Raw genomic sequence first — 21,345 nt, 5'->3', positions numbered from 1 at the left:
CATATTCTAACTGAACCTAACTCCACCAAGGTCTCAGTCTTCCTATTGATACATTCCCACAACACACTAGTATATCACCAGTGTCTTGTGGGAATGTTTCAGAGAGTTAACAACAGGTTTAACTTAACTTTTTTTAACATGATAAATAGATTTGCCCAAGTTCCAAAGGAGAAGAAAGAGGGCAAAATTGTTCCACTTCATAAAGGGAGACTAAGACTTTAATTTATAGACCAATCTGTTTCTCTGGCATTGTGGTGAAGGTCATGGAGAAGCTAGTGAGTACAAGGCTTCAGATTTTTGAACTGGGTTGACAGCAGCAGAATTCTCTTTGATGGACAGCATGGGTTTGTTAAAGGAAGATTATGTTTTAGCAATCTGCTTACTTCTTATAAGGGGGGTGATGCATATACAGTAGTATATTTAGCTTTTGCAAAAGGCTTTCGATAGATTGCCACATGACAATCTAGTAGTAAATTGGAACAGATGGAGTTGAATAGTAGACTAGTACATTGGATTGGAGATTGGTTGTCTGATAGGTATCAGCAGTTGAGTATGTAGGAGTGATATTCCAGAAGAGGAAAGTCACTAGTTGCATCCACATGGGTATATTTTGGGACCAGTGTTGTTTAATTTGTAAAAAAATGAGATTGGAAAGGGCTTACATAGTGATATACAGCTGTTTGCAGATGATGCAAAGTTAGTGACAGTTATGAAAAGTAGTTGAGATGTTGTAGCTTTGCAACCTTCAGACAGTCTATTTAGAGGACCTAAATAGACTGTCTGAATGGACAAGTGTGTGGGCTGTCAGTTTAATGTAGCAAAGTGTAAGGTTTTAAAATTTAAGAAGCAAAGATGGGGTGCAGAGTATAGGATTGATGGGAATATTTTAGAGGAGGTTGAGGAGATGAAAGATCTTTGGGTGATGGTGGATAAGGACTTGGAATTTTGTGGACATTTTGCTAAAATTATGAGGACAACACAGGATTATGGGAATGATGAAGGGAACACTGACATGTAGAAGTAAGGATGTTTTGATTCCATTTGATTCCATTGCTACATATGGAATAAAAAATTTGCAGGTTTTCAAAAGGATGATGTTGGAGAGGGTTCAGAGATGACTGACTAAGTTGGTTTCTTGTCTCAGATATTGAATATGAGGACACATTGAGTGAATGCAAATTACAGTGCCTAGTGGATAGAAGAAAGAGGGGAGACATAATCAAGATGTATAAGTTGGAAAGAGGTAATTACCAGATTAATGTGGATGAGATTGTTTATAGAATATATGGAAACGGGGGGGGGAGAATGAAAGGACACCCTGGAAGATGTATAAGGTGAATGTAAGGAGTAGGTATTTTGCATGCAGTGTGGCAGGTGATTGGAATGCACTGCCTGAAAGTGAGGTGAGCGCAGAAACAGTGAAGTCATTTAAATCAAGGTGTGATGAGCTGTGCATGTGAGAGTACGACCTCCTGCAATGAAGCTCTTGATTCCATGAAGGTCTGTTGATAAAAATATATATATATATATATATATATATATGTACAGTTGACCCTTGAACAATGTGGGAGTTAGGGGTGCTGACCCCCCCCCCCCAACACACACATTGTTCAAAACTCCATGTATAAATGTTGACTCCCAAAAAACTTAATGACTAATAGTCTACTGTTGACCCGAAGCCTTACTGATACATAAACAGGTCAATTAACACATCTTTTGTATGTTATATGTATTATATACTGTATTCTTCTTACAATAAAGTAAGCTATAGAAAAGAAAATGTTATTAAGAAAAACATAAGGAAGTCAAAATACATTTACCGAAATGTACGGTACTTATTGATACTGTAAGTTTATGTTTACTATTTGCAAAATGAATCATACATATGTCTGTCAGTACCTACATCAATATTGCCTTATATGATATGAAACACTATAGATGTTATGTATTTCTAACACTAAATATCAAAACTGAAAAGATAATGTGAAAAAGAAATTATTCAAGCAATTTATTTAGAGGTATAATGATTCATGCATTGATAACGAAGCACAACATGATTGCTTTATTGTAGCCTATTGCAATTGATATGATTCTTTGCAGTAGCCTAGCATATACCCTATGATTGAATTGTTATAATATTTTATTTTATGCTAATTAATTTAACTAATTAATAACCGTTAATTTTATACAGTTATGATTTAATACTGCATCTTTACATTTGTTCACATTTCTCTTGACTGCAAATGGCATTTACAGTCTGTAAGCATTTGTGTGCACGTTTTGAAATTTTAACTTTTTATAAGAGATTTATACATATCTTATGGTAGTAAATGATAAAATAGACTAGTATCTACATATATTTTATACATTCATGACATACCTACTTTTTCTTAATGTTTTTGATATTTCTAGGCTATGCAGTTCGTCTGTGAGTTGTTTCAAATTGTTGCAAATCTACAAAAAAATTTTCCAGTATATTTATTTAAAAAAATCCATGTATAAGTGAACCTACACAGTTCAGACCCGCATTCTTCAAGGGTGAACTGTATATATAGTTTTTTTTCTACATCTTATTATATGCATTTCTCTTCCACTGCTTGCTAATCAATTACTAGTTGTTCGTGACAAGAAGAATATGTTCATTTCACTCTCTCATCTATAAAAGTACATACACTGAAGCTCAGTTTTGGAGGGGAATTATATGCATCAGATATAATGAAAGAGTTTCTGCTCACTGGAAATATCTGAAAAGCATCCAGTAAAAAGACTCACTTAACTAATTTTTTTATAAACAACATCAGCAGTAACTGACACAAATTTCTTTACATTTCGTATCATGTTGATACTATTCTGGTTGTATAAGTTTTTGAAGTCCGTAAATGGCTTATTTAATTTAGCTTTATAATATACTGTGTTATAAAGGCACTTCAGGTGTTCAAACATGTTAGAATCCGCCTTGCTTTGAATGGTAGCTAGAGATGTATTTCAAATCTGTATGTCACAGCATTTTTTATAAAAACTGGGTGTCTCTTGAAACCTAAATGTCTCCAATTTAAAAAGACCGCCCTTGAAAACCTTCGTCAGCAATCCTAGGATCTTTTCATACATTACAAAATGAAACTTCATCTTAGTAGAACAATCATTTGAATTCCTTGAGCCATTTGCCTTGAAAGCATGTCTTGATTGTTTTCAGTAGATCACAGAAATTGTCAGTATACTTGTTTATGTATTTCAAAATTAATCTATGGATGCAGGCTAGGTTTTGGTTTATAACAGGATGAGATAAACAGTACTATCTGTTAGATAGGAATCACTTCACATTTTGGAAACAGCCACAAAGTATCTTTGAGAGTATCTCTGTTAAAACTAATTTTTGGCAGGACAAACAGTCAATGAATGAATTAACTTATTAAATTAATTACATAAGATACTATCTCTTGGTTGAAAAATAAAACTTCTTTATTACATTTATTGGAGGATGCCCATGATACTTTATGGTGTGTCAGTATTATTATTATTATTATTCCTGACAACCTTCAAGGAGTCCGAAGACTCATCACAGGAGGACACCTACAACTGTCTCAACCGCTACACCGAACCTCTACTACGAATCATCTCCATCAACACCATCTACCGCCCACCTCCACCACAACTAGCATTTTTTGTCTGTAAATTGCGTGTGTTCTGAAGGGCGATTTCTGTATGCGGGATTTTTCTCCCAAGTTTCTGGGAGAAAAAACTCTGCTACCTCCGTATGAGATTGGCTAACTCACCTTCGATTGAAATCGTCCAGATAAAGATTCCTCCCGTCGCGACGAGAATCGAACTTAGGGCTATTCCAATTGAAGGGCGCAATGTACCGTCATTCTTCCAATTGCACTATGGAGGCGCATTCAGAAACAACTCTAGATGGTTCTCCATGGTCCTTATTCAATTATTGGAAGTCTCCAAGCTGAAATCTAGCTTTGATCATTGAATAACTCACTTATGCATCATGCAGCAATCAAAGTGAAATAGAATGAAAAGATACATGGTGGAAATGGAAGAAATGGAAATGAAACGAAATCTAGTGAAAGTGAGGCAGTGAAAGAATGCAAGAATATAGAAGCAAAAGTTAGTGATAAAGGAGCAACAAAAACATAAATGAGGAAACAGAAGCAAGATGTGGCAGAACGAGAGGTAGTGAGACTGCGGGAATGAGAGAGAGTGAAATTGTCGGAATGCAAGATTTGATGAAACAGTTATGGAAACTGAAAAATGAAATGAAGAATATTCAGAATGATGTTAGATATTTAATGGAAATTAATGAAAGTGTGCAAGAGAATAGAATGAAAGAAAAAAGGGTAAAAGAGGTGACAATTGATTCCAGGATAGCAGTATATGGAGATTCGATAATTAAAAGATTAGTTAATGAGAGAGTCCATAAGGTCTACCATCAAGGAGGGAGAATGAGTGGGATAATTCACAAGTTGGACATGAGGAATAAACAGGCATGAAAGTTAGTGGTGATTGTGGGGACAAATTATCTAAGTGGACATAATGAGCATGTGAAGTCTAATATCAGGAGAATATCGATAGGAGTGAAAGATAACATTGCAGTGTTATCTTTCACATAGTATTATCTTTCAACAGAAAGAGGGAAAAGCATTTCTTGCTGAGATATGAAATGATGATTTGCGATGGAGAGCCAAAATCATGAATGGTATGCTAACAGAGTTGTGTGAGGAGAAGGAAGCACAGTTTGTGGATATATGGCATGAGTTTTAGGGAAGAATGAAATTATACAGGCACGATGAGTTGCATTTGAATGGCTTTGGAGTGAGTACACTGGAGAAAGTGTTTCTTAATGGAAGTACAGTGTGCAGAAGTACAGTGTGTGATGCATGCAAGATATAAAGGGAAAAATCAGGAGAGTGGTATTGAAGAGACAGAAGTGCTTGGCAGTGGAAACAGTAGTAGTGTGAGAGATGAAGAGAGACCAGGAATGCAAGAGGAACAGGGAAACGGGGGAAGTCCGGGCGGACAAGCAGACATGGCATAGAGAGAGTGGATGTTGAAAGTGGCAGTGAATGTGTGTATGAAGATGGAATATATTGTGATGTGAGTGTGGAAGTTGAGAATGAGCAGATATATGTGTTAAGTGATGATAAAGGTGATTGGGCAAGTGTGGTGGGGGAAATAACAACTAACAAGTTTCTTGGATAGGATTGGTTGTAAACCTAAAAATGAACTGCTGTGTTTTTGTTTACAAATGCTAGAAGTGTCAGAAATAAGGGAGATGAAATGTTTGACTGATTGATTTATTCACCCCAAAATCATTGGAATAAGTGAAATTGGTTGAATGCAGATGACATTCTAACAGAAATAGAAATGAAAGGACACAGTATTTTTCAAGAGAATAGAAAGAACAAGAAGGGAGTGCTGCTGATAATAGCAGGGGAATGATGTCCACATAAGGTAGACATGAAAGAGTGAAATAGTAGCAATAGTTATGAGGCAGTGTGGTATAATATGGACGTTGACAGGAAGACATATTTAGTTGGATGTTACTATCGGCCTGGGAATGTGGAGGGTGGTAATGAAGAAATGTATAAACAACTTGAATTAAGTGAACAAAGGAAGGGTAATTATTATGGGAGATTTTAATTAATGTGATATAGATTGGAATGAAGAGATAGCATTTTGGAATAAAGAAAATGAATTTCTTGCATTTTTGAGAGATAACTATCTCAGGCAGCACATAAAGGATGGTACACGAGGACTGAGAGTTTTAGATCTGATCATTTCATCAGAGGATGTAATTGCGAGTGGGGTTTCACACTTTCTTCCAGTTGATGAGAGTGATCATGAAGTGATCACCTAGATTGTGGCTAGCCATATGTAGACTTTTTTTTTTGAGAAAAGGATACATGTGGAATTATAAGGCTGGTGATTATGACAAGCTTAGGAGACAGAATGGAAAATGGAGTTGAACGATAGGAAATAAATGCTGCTTGGGAACTGACAAAAAAAATACACAACTGCATCAACGTATTCCAAAGGCCAACATTCTGAATAAGGTAGATGTAAAATAATTGAATGAGGAGCTTAAGCTTGAAATTTAGAATAAGAAGGTAATTTGGAGGCAGTACAATATGAATAATGGTAATAATCAGTTACATGAAGAGTATAAAGAACAAGCCAGGAGAGTGACTAAGCAAGTACAAGAAAAGTGCAGTATGAGAAGAAATTGGCAAATCAGGCAAAAGAAAAACCCCAGAGAATTTTTTCAGATGTGTCGCAAGTACACGGAAGAATGATGGTAGGATGATGTTAATGGATGAAAATAGTACAATAGAAACTGCTGCTGAAGAATTGCTGAGTTATTCAGTGATCAATTTATAAGGATGTTTTATTCTGATCAGGGTGGAATCACAAGGAACTTAATTGTAGAGGACATAGGAGAGGATGGCTTAATTGTGAGTGAGTAGGAAATATTTGAGGAAATAAATAAACTTGATGCCAATAAAGCACTAACATTTGATAACATATCAATATCACCGTGTCTTAAAGGAATGTTCCAAGGAATTGGTAATAGCATTGACATGCCTGTTTAATAAGAGTCTTACAACAGCACAGGTTCCAAAGGATTGGAGGGAGGGCAAAATTGTTCCACTGCATAAAGGAGGTGATAAGGCTGTAGCTTCAAATTATAGGTCAATCTGAATATCTGCTGTTGAGGTGAAGGTACTGGAGAGATTGGTGAGAAGTAGGATACAGAAATGGGTTGATGACAGCAGTATTTCTGTGATTATCAGCATGTGTTTGTTACAGGGAGATCATGGTTTACTAACTCACTCATGTGTTATAACAAGGTAACAAATACCTTGGACAAGAGAAATGCATATACAGTGGTCTTGGATTTTGCAAATTTTTACAAAATAACACACTTGTAAGTTGGATCAGTGACTGGCTGTCAGAAAGTTGTATATGGGATGCGGTAATCAAAAGAGGAAGGTAACTAGTGGTGTACTGCAGGGGTAGGTTTTGGGATCACTGTTGTTCATTCTGTATGTTAATGATATTGGGATGAGTTGAGCTAGTAAAGTGCAACTGTTTGTAGATGATGCAAAAACTGGGGAGGGCAATGCGGATTCAAGCAGATGTTATGGCTTTATAGGAGGACTTGAACAGACTGCCTGAATGGGCAGGTAAGTGGAAATTAAGTTCAATGCTGCAAAATGTAAGATTTTGAGATTTGGTAAGCAACGATGGGAAGCAAAGTATACACTTGATGGGGAAACTCTAAAGGAAATAGAGGAGATGAAAGATCTAGGAGTTGGGTGCACAAGGACCTGAAATTTAGGGATCACATTACATAAGTTGTGAAGATGTCACATCAGATAATGATTTGGTGGACCTTGACCTGCAGAAATAGAGATTATGATGTCATATAAGGCTTGATCAGGCCTCATATGGATTACTGTGCACATATTTGGTCCCCGGGTTTTTGTGTAATGAGGATATGTTGAAAGGGATCCAGAGAAGATTCACAAAGGTGGTCAGTGGAATATGGAGTATGAGAACAGATTAAAAGAATTTAAATTGCCAAGTCTCGTGAATAGGAGGAAGAGGAGGGTGGATATGATTGAGACATATAAGCTAGTCAGGGGTTGCTATCAGGTTGACATGGAAGAGATTTTTCATAGAATGGGAGGGGTGAGTAGAACAACAGGCCATCACTGGAAACTGTATAAGGAGGATGTGTGCAGAGGAGTGAGGAAAAGGCTCTTTGCATGGAAAGTGGTTAGAGAGTGGAATGCATTACCTGAGTGTGTTGTGAATGTAGACACATTGAATCAGGTTAAAGCATGGTTGGATGAGCATTGTGTGCAATAGTGAGTACTTCCCACGATATGTTTCTGATTTCATGGAGGTCAGATGATAATAATTTTTTATTAAAGAGGTACTGTCCATGGCACTAAAGTACTTTAGATTAAACAATCACTTATGGGGTGATTTCTATTAAAAAAAATATTTTCACTTGTGGTATGCAGTCAGTCAGTCTAGTTGGCTGAGTGGTTAGTGTGTCCGTTCTCCGGCTTAGTGGTTAGCATGTCTGCTCTCCAGCCAAGAGGCCATGAGCATGGATATTTTTGATTGTCCCACAAACTTTGTGTGGAAATCTGCAACCCTACCACTTATTCTAGCAGAGATATCATTGCCAAAAACCATGTGAGGTACGGCAGTGACCATGCTATGTCTACGGACGTCAAATGTGAACATTTTTTGGTATGCAGTCTGGCACTGCAACTAACAAGTATTTTATAATTAGTTCCTATGCAATAAGGATCTCTTCTCCCTTCGAATTCTTACATCATGGTACTTCCTCAAGCTGGTTTCCAAGTCTATTATAATCACCTGCCTCATAATTTTGTAAATTCTATTCTGCCTGATAATTACTCATGCTTATGATTGAATGTTGCTCTCACCAGTCAGGTGCATGGAAGACCATCAGATGATCTCAATCTGACTCTCACTCAAAATGAGATCCTCTGAAGCTATATGTCCAAATCCAAAACTTATGATCCTCCATCACATACTGTCTAGGGCATCTATCCCTGAAGAATTTTAGAAATTCAGTTCCTTTATTACTGTTTGGTGTTTCTTCTGTTCTGTTTATATTTCCAGTTAAAATTCCTTTGGAACAATTGCTCGCTGTGCACCTTGTAAAACTAAGTTACATTTAGTAAAAACTGCTTGATAAGCAACAACAAGGTGACAAACATATCAGAGAACTGGAGATTGCACACATCAAGTTGGATATATGGCAATACTAGATTAGTGACTGACTGATAAGCATTATCAGTGAGTTGTGTATGAGGTACACTATTTTGGAAGAGGAAAGTGATGTGCTGTGGAGGAAGGGGTCTGTTTTGGGGCCATTGTTGTTGTTTAACTTGTATACTAATGATATTGGGATTGATTTAAATGGAGATATACAACTGTCTGCAGATGATACAAAACTGGGGAGATGATGAATCAGATGTTGTAGCCCTACACGAGGACTTGAATAGATTGTATGAGTGAGCAACCAATTGAAACTATCAGTTCAACACTGCAATGTGTAAGATTCTGAAATTTCGTAGTCAACAATGTGATGCAAAATATACATTTAGTGGGGAAATTCTGGAGGAAGTTGAGGAGACAAGAGACCTGAATGGTGATGGAGATGAACCTGAATTTTAGAAGTCACACTGCACAAATTCTGAAGTTATAACATTAGATTATGACAATGATGCAGAAGACCTTAACATGAAGAAATAAAGAGGTTATAGTTCCATTGTAGAAGGCTTTGATTAGGTTTCATATGGATTAATGTGCACAGATATGGTCACCTGGTTTTCATAGGGATGATAATATATTAGAAAGGGTCCAGAGAAGACTGACTGAGGTGGTAACTGGTCTGTGTGGAATGTGGGATATGAAGACGGATTAAGGAAAGGAGATTTGCAAATCTCATGAATAGAAGGAGGGGGATATAATTTAGAATGGGGGGATAGAACAAGTGACCATTGTTGGTATAAGGAGGATATGCACAAGAGCAGGTTGTTTGAATGGACAGTGCCGGCCCTAGGAATTTTGCTGCCCCATGCAATAGCATATTTTGCTGCCCCTTCCCCTAAAAAAACTCTTTTAATGATGTCTTAAAAGCCACGATGTTAAGCTAGGCTTCAACATGTCTGATCATAAATTCTAAATAGTAACATTAGCTAATGAAAATTATTAAGTTAATGAAAAATTATCATAAACTATATTTCTTTACAGAAAGAGAGAGAGAGAGATAATTAATCCTTAATGGTGGAATTTTGTTCTGAAAATGTGCATCTGCATGGATAATTAAAATCAATTGCTAATATCGACATTACTGGGATGAGAAGTACTTGCCATGAGCTCAGAATTTTTGGTTTCGGTCCTTTCGCTTATTTTCTCTTGTACTACATTAGCTGTTTCAGTTTTGTTTTTAGATATCTATGCAAAGCCCAGCTTTGTTTCTGAATATTGCGTTCTTCTTCTGATTTTCGTTTGAGATATTCTGCGCCTGATAGTTTTCTTTTTTTTTTTTTAATCAAAGAATCTCTTCAGTATGAATTTAAAAAATTTATACTGAATTTTATCAGACATATTGGAATGTTAAAATTATTTTCAAAGCGAAATCCTAATAACTGTATCAAAAAGTATTATTAACAATCACTGCACAACTGTATTATCAAAACACATAAATACAGACTGTATTTATGTAATTGGAATTTCTTTATTTCTTTAACTGGTTTACTCTTAACCAATTATCTCATTATGATCGTCTGGTCTCATTGGTTAAATGAGATTTACCCTCAGTAAATTTACCCTCAGGTCAACTCACGGCCAACAATGGAATTGGAAATAAATGCAAAATAGGTGTTCTACTATAGTCACGTCATCTGATATTAACACCAACAGTGCGATATTAAATGCAACATAATACTACATTATTATGATTTTTTTAAAAAAATATGCAGTACAATGAAGTTTTATTATATAAAAATTTAACTAATGACTTCCTGAAGTCTGGTTTCAACAGAGAAGGAATAAATGACTTTTTTTATGATTTATTTTTCATACACTTTAGGCCGATTTTGCTGCTCCCAAAAACTTGTCGCCCTGTGCAAATGCACGTGTTGCACCGTCGGTAGAGCTGGCCCTGTGAATGGAGAGTGATTGGTGAGTGAAATGCCTTGCCTGCCAGTGTAGTGAATACATAATTGAATGAGTTTAAAGCAACAATTTTATGGGTTCTGCGTTTAACAATGTGTACCTCCTGTGATGAATCTTTCGACTACATGGAAGTCTGCTATTAATAATAATAATAAAAACAAATTATAGATTTGATGATACAGGGAAGAACATGGTCAGGTTTTGAATTGGTGATATGATTTTGCCACATAAAAAATTACTTTTTTATTGGGTAAAACTATTAATGAGCTGATTTGACTGAAAACTTTTAGTATAAGTGGAACACGAGTGGATGAGAATGATGTGTGTCTGACAAAAGGGACCTCTTAGATATGTCTTTGACTCCATGGCATCTTAGAATAATAATAATAATTACTATTTAAATTAAGGGGATATTAAATCCCACATTATTTCAAAACCGAATAATAAACTCAAAGATAGAAATGAAAGAGTTTCATGCCGAATATATAGCAAACTATAAAAGTTTCAGCAAATATTAGCATAAGCTAAACACATGGTTCAATACTAGGGCAACTCGTAGCAAAGGTGGGTAAAGTTTTGATCACTATCCTTAGTATTTCCCATAATGCAAAATAAAACACATCTCCTAGGAGATGTGGTGGCGAACCTTTTTATGGACGTGTGCCAAAATTTACAAATCAAGTTGCTGACATGCCGGTGCGTGCCAAAAATTTACAAATCGATTTGCTGACGTGCCGGTCAGTTTTTAATAGGGGGAAAATTAATAGAAAATTAATCTAACTTAATTAATTAATTTATTTATTTATAATATATATATTTATTTATAATATTTTATAGATACTTATTTATAATTTCATGAATAATATTTTAATTTATTTATAATATTTATTTATATATAAATTTATAACGTTATTCAGTGTAAAATTGATTATTGTATTATTAAATTGATTTTCATTATGTTAGCTTTAAAAAAAAACAGTAATGAGAATAATATTTATTCATTGTAACTCATCAATGAATTTAGCTGAGCAAGGGAAGCAGCAGAAGGATGTCAACTTGTCAGCGAAACGCTTACCATATTTACTCGAAAATAACTCACCCTCACATATAACTGGCACTCCTGATTTTACTTTACGAAAAAAGACATTAAAAAGTGTTGCATATGCCTCGCACACAAAAAATGTTTAAACATGTTCATGTCGAGGGGATAGTACCTCGCTTCCCGCGGTTAATAACACCCCCTCCCCAACAGCCATTATACTAGATATGTAAGAAAAACAACTAGTTTTATTGTATCCCTGATTAAGGTAAGGAGGCTTTTGCAGTCTGTGCAAAATATTTCTCTACAAATAGTTCAATTAGAGACAAGTGGAATAAAAACGATGCTAACTAATGAATCACATCTCCCCTCTCATACAAAGCTGTATAGACTCAAGCAAAACCATATGTTGCACCGGAAACACAGTATCTAACTAAAAACTCTTGTCCAATTTTTCAATTACATGAAATAAGTGTTTGTTGTATTGCGTTTGAAATTCTCGATGTCATTATGACAGATCACAAAGGCTAACTTCAAATAAAATTCTACCAAGTATTGAAATATGCAATATAATGCATTTGTGAGTTCCTGTGCCAGCTCAAATGCAAACAAGCAGCAATAAAATTCAACCAAAGGTTGAAACTTTGTGTGAGTTGGGCCCACCAATAAAGAGAAGTTCCATCAGAACGATAAAAACACCCTGTCGTGAATGTGTTAAAACTAAGAAATATATAGTGAATGTTGTTATGACAGTTTCACATGTTATGGAATTCGACTGAAGAGAATTAGCATTTCAACTCAACAATTGCAGGTTGTCTTTGGGTCACGCAACCTTTGTTAATACCACACCAATTATATGCACATCTTCATAGCTGCTCTCCGGTGTAAAACAAAATTTAACTTGTAGTATTGTAACAATTAAAAAAAAAGTTGAATAATTTATAAGTGTATAAAAGGATATCACCTGTAAATCGTTGACGTGCCAGCAAAATTCTCGGACGTGCCACCTCTGGCACACGTGCCATAGGTTCGCCATCTGTGTCCTAAGAGATGTATGATGTTATACATTATTATGGGGGAAGGTCACTATCCAGACCGGTTTCAACCTTTGTTGAGGTCTCATCAATGAGTAGGTAGAGCTAGGTAATACTGAGGTTACAGTGAAATAGAACTTATATACTTTGCTATACGAGTTGCCAAAAAGGTACACTAATAAATTACTGAAATAAAGAGCCAAAAGGCTTCACTTTGGTGATGTAAAAGTAGCAAAGATGGGTCAAGTTTTACCAACCTTTGTTTGCTACGAGTTGCCCTAGTATTGAACCATGTGTTTAGCTTATGCTAGGATTTGCCGAAACTTTTATAGTTTGCTATATATTTGGCATGAAACTCTTTGATTTCTATTTTTGAGTTTCGTATTCGGCTTTGAAATAATGTGCGATTTAATATCCCCTTAATTTAAATAATTTTACATCACCGAAGTGAAGCCTTTTGGCTCTTTATTTCAGTAATAATAATAATATTCCAAGAAATGGAGATCTCCCAATCATTTTTGTCTTTGGCCAGTTTATCTACATTGCAATAGGAAAATCCCAACATATTTGGAGGAAAAACTATTAACCATATGAGAGTGGCAATTCACTTTCAGTTGAAAGAAAAGCTTCTTTCATCATAGATTAAATTCACACCTAGTCTTTCATTCTTTAAAGACTAAGTGTGAATATCCTGTCTTGCCCTTCTTCATCTTTCTTCCCACAGTTCATCAGAAAACATTCATCACAGAAATCCTTCCATCAATTTTTAATCAGCATTTAGCTTTCAGACTATAAATGAAACTGAAATTTTTAGACTGTCTATTTAGTTTATTCTGGGTTTTCCTCTATTTTGAATTCCTGGAATAAGTCTTTCAAGGAACTCCACTGGGAAGCTATTATATCTACAAATATGGCCAGACCACATGACTGTTTTCCTTTAATCTTTGTTATGATGTTATCTTTTGGACTGGAGAAAGAAAGGATTCTATGCCGCTCTTCTGAATTTGTGATATGATCAGTATAGTATTTTCATCTATAGTACTTCATTTTCAGATACCAGCAACTTCCCTTCATCTTCCTTTAAAAAGATCCTAGTTTCATTTCCATAGCGGTGTACTGGATTAACAAGTGTGTCGATTTATTTGACTATAGTGGGTATAATATTTGGAGCACTGTTGTTACTTTTTATTTGATTTCTAATATGCTGTCTTAACCTTCATCTCTATTAAAAATGCTGCCTAGGTATTGGAACTAATCAACTTCTCCTCAAGTAGGATTATTTTCAGTTTTTGCAATGCATTTCCTGCTGGATCAGAAGCACAAATTGCCATTGTTTTGAATTTTTGGGTAGTTATGATTAAGCCTTATTTCTTTAAGAGTATGATCTAGCAGAGAGACAAATTCATGAAGATTTTCCCATTAGGAGATCACTATCATCAGCAAACTTTAAATGGCTTACTCTTCAGTCTTCATAGCCAAATAACTTGGCTTCATATCAACCTAATTAATGCCATTTCTCATTTCCTTCTTTCAGGAGAAAATTTCTTGCAATCTCTGTATGAGATCAGCTAAATCGCCTTCAATTACAAAACCTCTTCTAAAACATTCCTCACATACTAGATAGGAAATGAGTATAAATCATTATGTCCATATCACCGATCAGATATTATATTTTTGCATTTATTCCTGTTAAAGATTCCCTAATTGTTTCCTTGCTTTACACGATTCCTAAAATTAAACAGATTATACTAATGCTTCATGAAGAGGACACTTTGCAACACATAAACATTCCATCACATTTGCATTAATAACCCAGGTGTGAGGTTGCAAATATGAACAGCTTTGAGCCCTTTGAACAGACGTACAGATGGTGCAGTGGATCAAATTCTTAGCATTCCAGTGATTTTAAACCACTCATAAGGCGAGGCAGGATGTGCACTGAGACAGTGGCACTTAGAAATGAGTGGCTATGATTGGTTATTGTGTCAACCAATCCAACTGAATGTTTTCATTTGTCATGAGTTGTATGTTTTTGTTTTCTGAGTTTCATCTGTTTTACATGCATGAAGTGTGAACTGATGTGTTTCGAACACCAATGCAGACAAGTAATTTTCTATAAATAATTTATAACTTTTTTAGCCATATTTACAATGGGAAACAGTGTTGACGATGTATTGAATCCTGTTTTCTGTTAGAGCTTTTGTAGATTGTATGATTATAGTCGAAGGAGGTTGGAACTTACTATAAATCAGTAAGTAAAATGAGTAATTTCAGCTTTTCTTTGGTTCAGTCTGGAAAAATAATTTCCCAAGTGATTACTTTTTCTCATTTCTGTGCGCATTATATGGCTGTATTTAAAAATCATAGACTCCGTAGATCAGTCAGTATAGACGAAGTCCTTTGGTCAGAAAGACCTGGGTTCAATTCCCATCCATGATGTGAGGAACCTTTATCTGGTCTCTTTTGATGAAAGGTGAGTTAGCCGGTCTCATACAGAGTTGGGGAGTTTTTTCACCCAGAAACTCTCAGGTTTTCATCCCCAGAACAGGCAAACCAGCCCCATGAACATGCAAATGGATCTACAGTCATAAATACTTAACCCCCTCATGTGGGGCTCAACTCTCCCCAATAGGGATGGGGGAGAAAAGGAAGGAAACTCCATATGAATAAATAAAATAAATTTAAAAATCATATCAGAATCGAAATTATCCATGTCTCACTCCAGTATTTGCCAATGATAATCTAATCTCACCACAAAGCATAAACCCTTTGTGCTTCTCACATAAATGCCGTGCATGAAGAATAGCTATTGTTCATTTGACCTTTATGCTTTCCATATTTACAATTATATTAATTGATAAATCAAAGTATTCCAAGTTTTCTAGAATTAATTGCATTGGAACAACTAAGACGGGCACTGATGCGTTATGCACTCTTACAACTTTCATAAAATCAATAAAAATGCAATTATATGGTCAAATTGACATGAATTTTATAGCACGGTTACATAAGCCACAAAACAGCACGCCCAACCAAAATGGTTTATGCGATGCCACTGATGTGTATGTGTGCATGTATTTTTTTCTGAATATTAATCTTTCTTTATTTGCAATGTTCAATATACATTATCTATTGAAATAAGTATTGAGACACTACCTGTTTTTTAAGAAACATAGTAGTCTTTACACTGAATTTCCACTTTATATTAGGAACATCTCCACATTTTCCTAAACAAGGAGGGGAGGATTACTAATAAAGTGGTCACTCAGTGTATATTCCTTTAGTAGTACATAGCCTATACTACACTAGTGTCCATAACCTAAGGATGCACACTATTTCTGATGACTGCAACCACAAATTCAGATGAATCAGCTTGTGGCAATTTGTATAACTGACAATTTCAAATAGAAAGTGGGTACATATTCAAATTTTTGAATTGCGTACAAAGGGATCTTCTGTTAACATACAACAGGATAAAAGGCAAAATGCTACATTAAGTAAATTATGTCTGAAGGAAGCACTTTTCATGAAGGAATAAAGTTGCAAACTTGGATGTCTTGCAACGTCTCAAAGACATCATCTAGATAATTTAACGTGGGGAAGAATTACTGGAAAGCTTGAAGAATGCCAAAGAATTACTGTTATTGCCAGATAATTTGTAATCTCACATAGCATTGTATCCAGGCTCTGAGCATTTCCATCCAATGAAATGTGTTCCAGCCTTGTGCTAAGAGATCACCTTCACCCTACCACACAGCATGAAAACAGATTTCTGGCTACAGATTAATGCTAACAAACCAACAAATTAAATTAAGCAAAAATTTTTTGCTGTATATCAAAAAAAATTTTCATATACAGGTAAAAATGTAGTTCGTCCTTAGTTTATTGAAACCTTTTTTATATTTTGCTTCAGTCAAAATATAAAAAAGCAAGTGAACACCAAGGAACCAATGGGTACTCAGAAGGATTGTATAATAATCTTGGCATTACAATATGAAACTAATCAACTAGGAGTTCAAAGAATCTAGAATCTTCAAAGGTTTCAAGTAGCAGACACTATGTAAATAGAACAGCTGCAGTTTAGTTTCTGTGGTTAACATTAAATCTGGTAATCAACAAGTCAAATTACACTGTGGTAAAGAACATCATTTAGTTGTCTGTAGAATATGTGGAATAAATAGTGAATCACATTCCATTCTTTTTTCAATCTTGTGAGAGTAGGCAAGTGTAAGAGATGCTTAAGGAATACCTTATACCCAAGTGCATCATATCAACTGTAAAGTTTGGTGGTAGAGGTGTGAATGGCATGAAGCTGTTTCTTTCAAACAGCTCAAAGAAATAAACAAAGCTCTTTCTTACTTTCCAACATTTCTTTGAAATGTTCCATTGAGAAAAATTAAAAACCTAGCTGGCCTGAACAAAGTCCCAATCTCACACAGAAAAGAACACCTTTTAGATAATCCTGATTTTTTGGATGTCAGATGAATATATCCAATGATGGTAAATGAACTGGTTAAATTAGCAGACAGTATGACAGTATATTGAGAAGGTTTAAAATTATGATCAGGACCCACAACATAGAGTCCCAATCTCCACCAAACAGAACACCCTTGATATTATCTTGGGATGGCAGATGAATGTGTTCAACAATGGCAAATATATATATATATATATATATATATATATACGTAGGCTGTTCAATAAGTAATAAGACTATATTTATACAGAAAACAGATTACCTTTAATTGTCATCTACTGTGAGACGCGATGCATTTGTCCCAACGTTGCATCCACTTCTTAAACACATGTGAGAGTCCGTTTTTTGAGAGTTCTTTCAAAACTACCTCCGCAGCTTTTACACATGCTTTTGTTGCTTTCGAAATGGCAGCCTCTTAGTGGTTTCTTGAGCTGAGGAAACAGCCAGAAATCGCACGGTGCGAGATCAGGACTGTATGGAAGGTGTGGTAGGATATCTGTGTTGTTCTTCTGCAAAACGTCCACTACACAACCAACAATATGTGGCCTTGCATTATCATAGTGCAATAAGAAGCCATTCTTCAGCAATGGATGCTTCCTTTTGACGTGCTTGATGATAATCGCTGCTGTGTTGATCATTGTCTCTGTGATGGACGTTGAATGTCTTCCCTCACATTCAAGATCTTCCACATTTTGCCTTCCTTCCATCCTTAAAAGTTTTATGCCAGCGAAAAACACTTGCCCTCGACATTGCTTCATCATGGAAAGCTTCGCGTATCATGTTAAAAGTGCCGATGCAGATTTTTGCAAACGCACACAAAATTTAATTACATAACGCTGTTCCAAGGACGCTTCCATTTCGAAGACTGGTCACACCTCATAAGTGCGCCGATGAGCACTTGCATTTAGTCACGTGACACTCTGGCACATCATCCCATATATGCCATCTATCAACCTCTTTTGTTAATACATACAGCAACATTTCTTTATTCCACAGAAATTAATATTCTGATAAGTGGTTTCGCCACAGTAAAATTAGTCTTATTACTTATAGAACAGCCCACGTATATAAATATTATTATATTTTAATAAACAATTAAGAAGAAAACAGCATAATAATTACCTATCAAAAGGATCTATATAAAATTTCCATTTTGCCCATCCTGCCATCAGAAACCATGGCTTGACACGATGTGTAACATTTGCATATGATCTTTCATGGCATACTTTTATTCCAAGAATAGAACTATCTTTATCATTGGTACATTTTGATATGTCAACTCTCTCAATGTCCCAATCTTCAATTTCTTCAAAATTGTTATGTTTGATCAAGGAATTTTTTCGACTAAAGAAAAGAACAAATCAACTTTATCCAAACAAAAATACACTTTTATGACATAGCATAAAATTAATTAATAACTACTTTAACATTTGATGAATAACTTATTTTAAAAATTAAAGATAGAAATAATTAAAGAATACAAAGAACTGTGGAAAAAAAGATGCAAAATTCAAAACTTAAATTTTAATCTCTATAATTAAGAAACTGTCTGACCTCATATAAGCAGCACCAATTAGTAGTTATTGTTAATACATCTATATGGAAATGGAAGATTCATCCTGGGAAACTGACACTAACAATTATTCACACAATACCTATTACATCTCTCCTTACATTTCATCACAAAGCACTCATGAATGTGTTGGTAATCCATTCACTCAAACACCACTTTCCAGCAAAAATATAGTTCTCACACACTGCTATAAGACCTGTGTGTCAGTTCCTATAGATCTTTCAGAGGTGATTTCCATCCTCCTTGATCTGTTCTGTCAGATGATAGGAGATTAACTGGAAGGAAGGTGTGTGCAAAGTGTGACCTGAACGAGGAATTGATGAATGTCCAATCCTAACCTTCTCGTGGTGCACCCTGTTGAGTATCTACCTGGATACTGAATGAACGAGGATGAGCTGACAATTTGGGATTTAGCTGACAAAATTGTATTCTTATTTGCTTAAATCAATATACAAAATGATGGTACAACATGACAAAATTTCATGCCAGCTGGGGCGTTGCCCGGTTAAACAAGGCCCCCGTTGTTTTCGCCAGGGAACCAGGGCGAACAGCGAAAAGTCAACTACTGGAACAAATCCTAAAACAAACCCCAACTCAACATCCCCAGAGTTAAAGATTGGTACTATCAACAGGAGCTAGCTGAAGAATTAGATAAGTACCAAATCGACATAATAGGGGAGACTAAAACAAAAAAGAAAAAAACTGAGAAGATCTTTCTGAGCAATAAATACAAAATGTTATATTCAGGAAATGACAATCAAGGAAAAGAAGTTGTAGCTATAGTATTCAACACAAAATACAAGGCTAATCTTCTTGAATGGCGGTCAGTCTCAAGTAGAGTGATGTGGGCAAATATTAGAATGGGGAATTGGACAATGAGACTTATTTGTGCCTATGGTCCCACAGAAGGTTCTACTAAGGTAGAAGTGGAGGAATTTTTTAATGCTTTAGAAAAAGCAACTGACATAATGAAAAAGGAAAAGTTGGTCCTTGTTGGTGATCTAAACAGCAGAGTAGGAAATGATTGTCACACATACAAAAATATTATGGGAAAATTTTTTAGAAAAGAGCGAAGCTAATAATAATGGCAAATACCTGTTGAATTTCTGCTCAGGACATGGACTGGTTATTACTAACACCATGTTCCAACATAAAAATATGCACAAATTCACATGGAGAGAAGAGGCAAGGAATAAGAAAAGTCTCATTGACTATGTTATTGTTGATAGTGATGTTGATAGTGAAAAGTCTCATTGACTATGTTATTGTTGATAGTGATGTTTTCTCAGTTGAGCAAAGACGAGAGACCACAGATATCAGAGTCCTGAAAAAGATTTGAGGCGTGAACAGATGCATCAATGGCAATATCATGTTAAAAATGAGGATACTATGAAAGAACTTGATATTGTCGGCATGCAGGAATGCATTAGCAGAGCTAATCTCAGGTGGTATGGTCACTAAACAGAATGGGCGAGGAAAGATTAGCAAAACAAGTGTTCTATGCCAGGTTGGCAGGAAAACAACCCAGAGCAAGACCAAGATATAGGTGGATTGATACGTACAGTGTGCCTTAGATGATAGAAATATAAGATCTGATAATGTTGGAGTCTTGACAAGTAACAGACTGATTTGGAGGAAAATTGTAGAAAGGAGTTAGTAATGATGTAAATTTTTCATGTAGCACTATCATATCCTGAACACCCCTTGAGGATGCATGTTAAGAAATTTGATGATGATGATGATGATGAAATATGAAATTGATGACAGAAAGTGTTAGTAGCGAGAATGTTGTGGGGAAAATAAGTACACCTTCAAAAGAGAGCGATAGTGTGAAAGAGAAGAGAAAGAATGTTAAAAAATCAGTAAAAAAGAAAATGAGTAATTTAAAAACCGTAATGGATATCAACAAGGACGAAAGTGAGGTGAGAGTGACGGAAGGAAATGAAATTGAGAGAACGAATGAAACTGGAAATGGCGTGATGCAGAATTCGAAAGAATGAATGATAGCAAAAGTTGGATGCATGTTAGACGGAAAATACGGAAGCTCAAAAGGATGAACGAGAGTGCAAGTGAGAAGAGCATGTCAAGAGTTAGAAAATTAGAAAAATTGAATGAGAGAGAATATGTGACGTGAGATTTGGAAGTTAAATTGGATCAGATGAGAAAAGCGATGAAATGGATGTGGAATGAAATTAAGAAAATTGAGATAAAAACTATTAAAACTAATCATCATGGCACAAAAGAGTTAATGAGAGATAAGCGAGTGACATTATATGGCGACTCCATTATTAAAGTTGTGCTGGATGATAGGATGCACAAATTGTGTTTTCATTATCATCATCAAATTCCTGCCATGTACCTTCAAGGGGTGTACAGGATATGATAGTACTACATGAAAAAAATTACACCATTACTAACTTCCTATCTACAATTTTCCTCCAAATCAGTCTGTTACTTGTCAAGACTCCAACATTATCAGATCTTATAT

At 35.4% G+C, this 21,345-nt stretch overlaps 1 protein-coding gene across 1 annotated transcript in view; it reads right to left on the bottom strand.

Annotated features, from left to right (window-relative positions):
* The window catches only part of LOC150095133 (uncharacterized), a 489,238-nt gene that overhangs the window by 455,012 nt on the left and 12,881 nt on the right, over positions 1-21,345 (bottom strand). The window contains exon 2 of the mRNA XM_090410959.1: positions 18,407-18,628. Coding sequence (XP_090267085.1) covers positions 18,407-18,453 — 47 coding nt within the window. The 5' untranslated portion in view covers positions 18,454-18,628. The remainder of the gene's footprint in view (positions 1-18,406; positions 18,629-21,345) is intronic.

Source organism: Typopeltis vanoorti, chromosome 21, assembly GCF_054136105.1.
Source record: "Typopeltis vanoorti isolate ZY-2024b chromosome 21, IOZ_Tvanoo_1.0, whole genome shotgun sequence".
Taxonomy (NCBI): Eukaryota; Metazoa; Arthropoda; class Arachnida; order Uropygi; family Thelyphonidae; genus Typopeltis; species Typopeltis vanoorti.
Note: the sequence above shows the minus strand (reverse complement) of the source record. Positions and strands in the feature narration are given on the sequence as shown.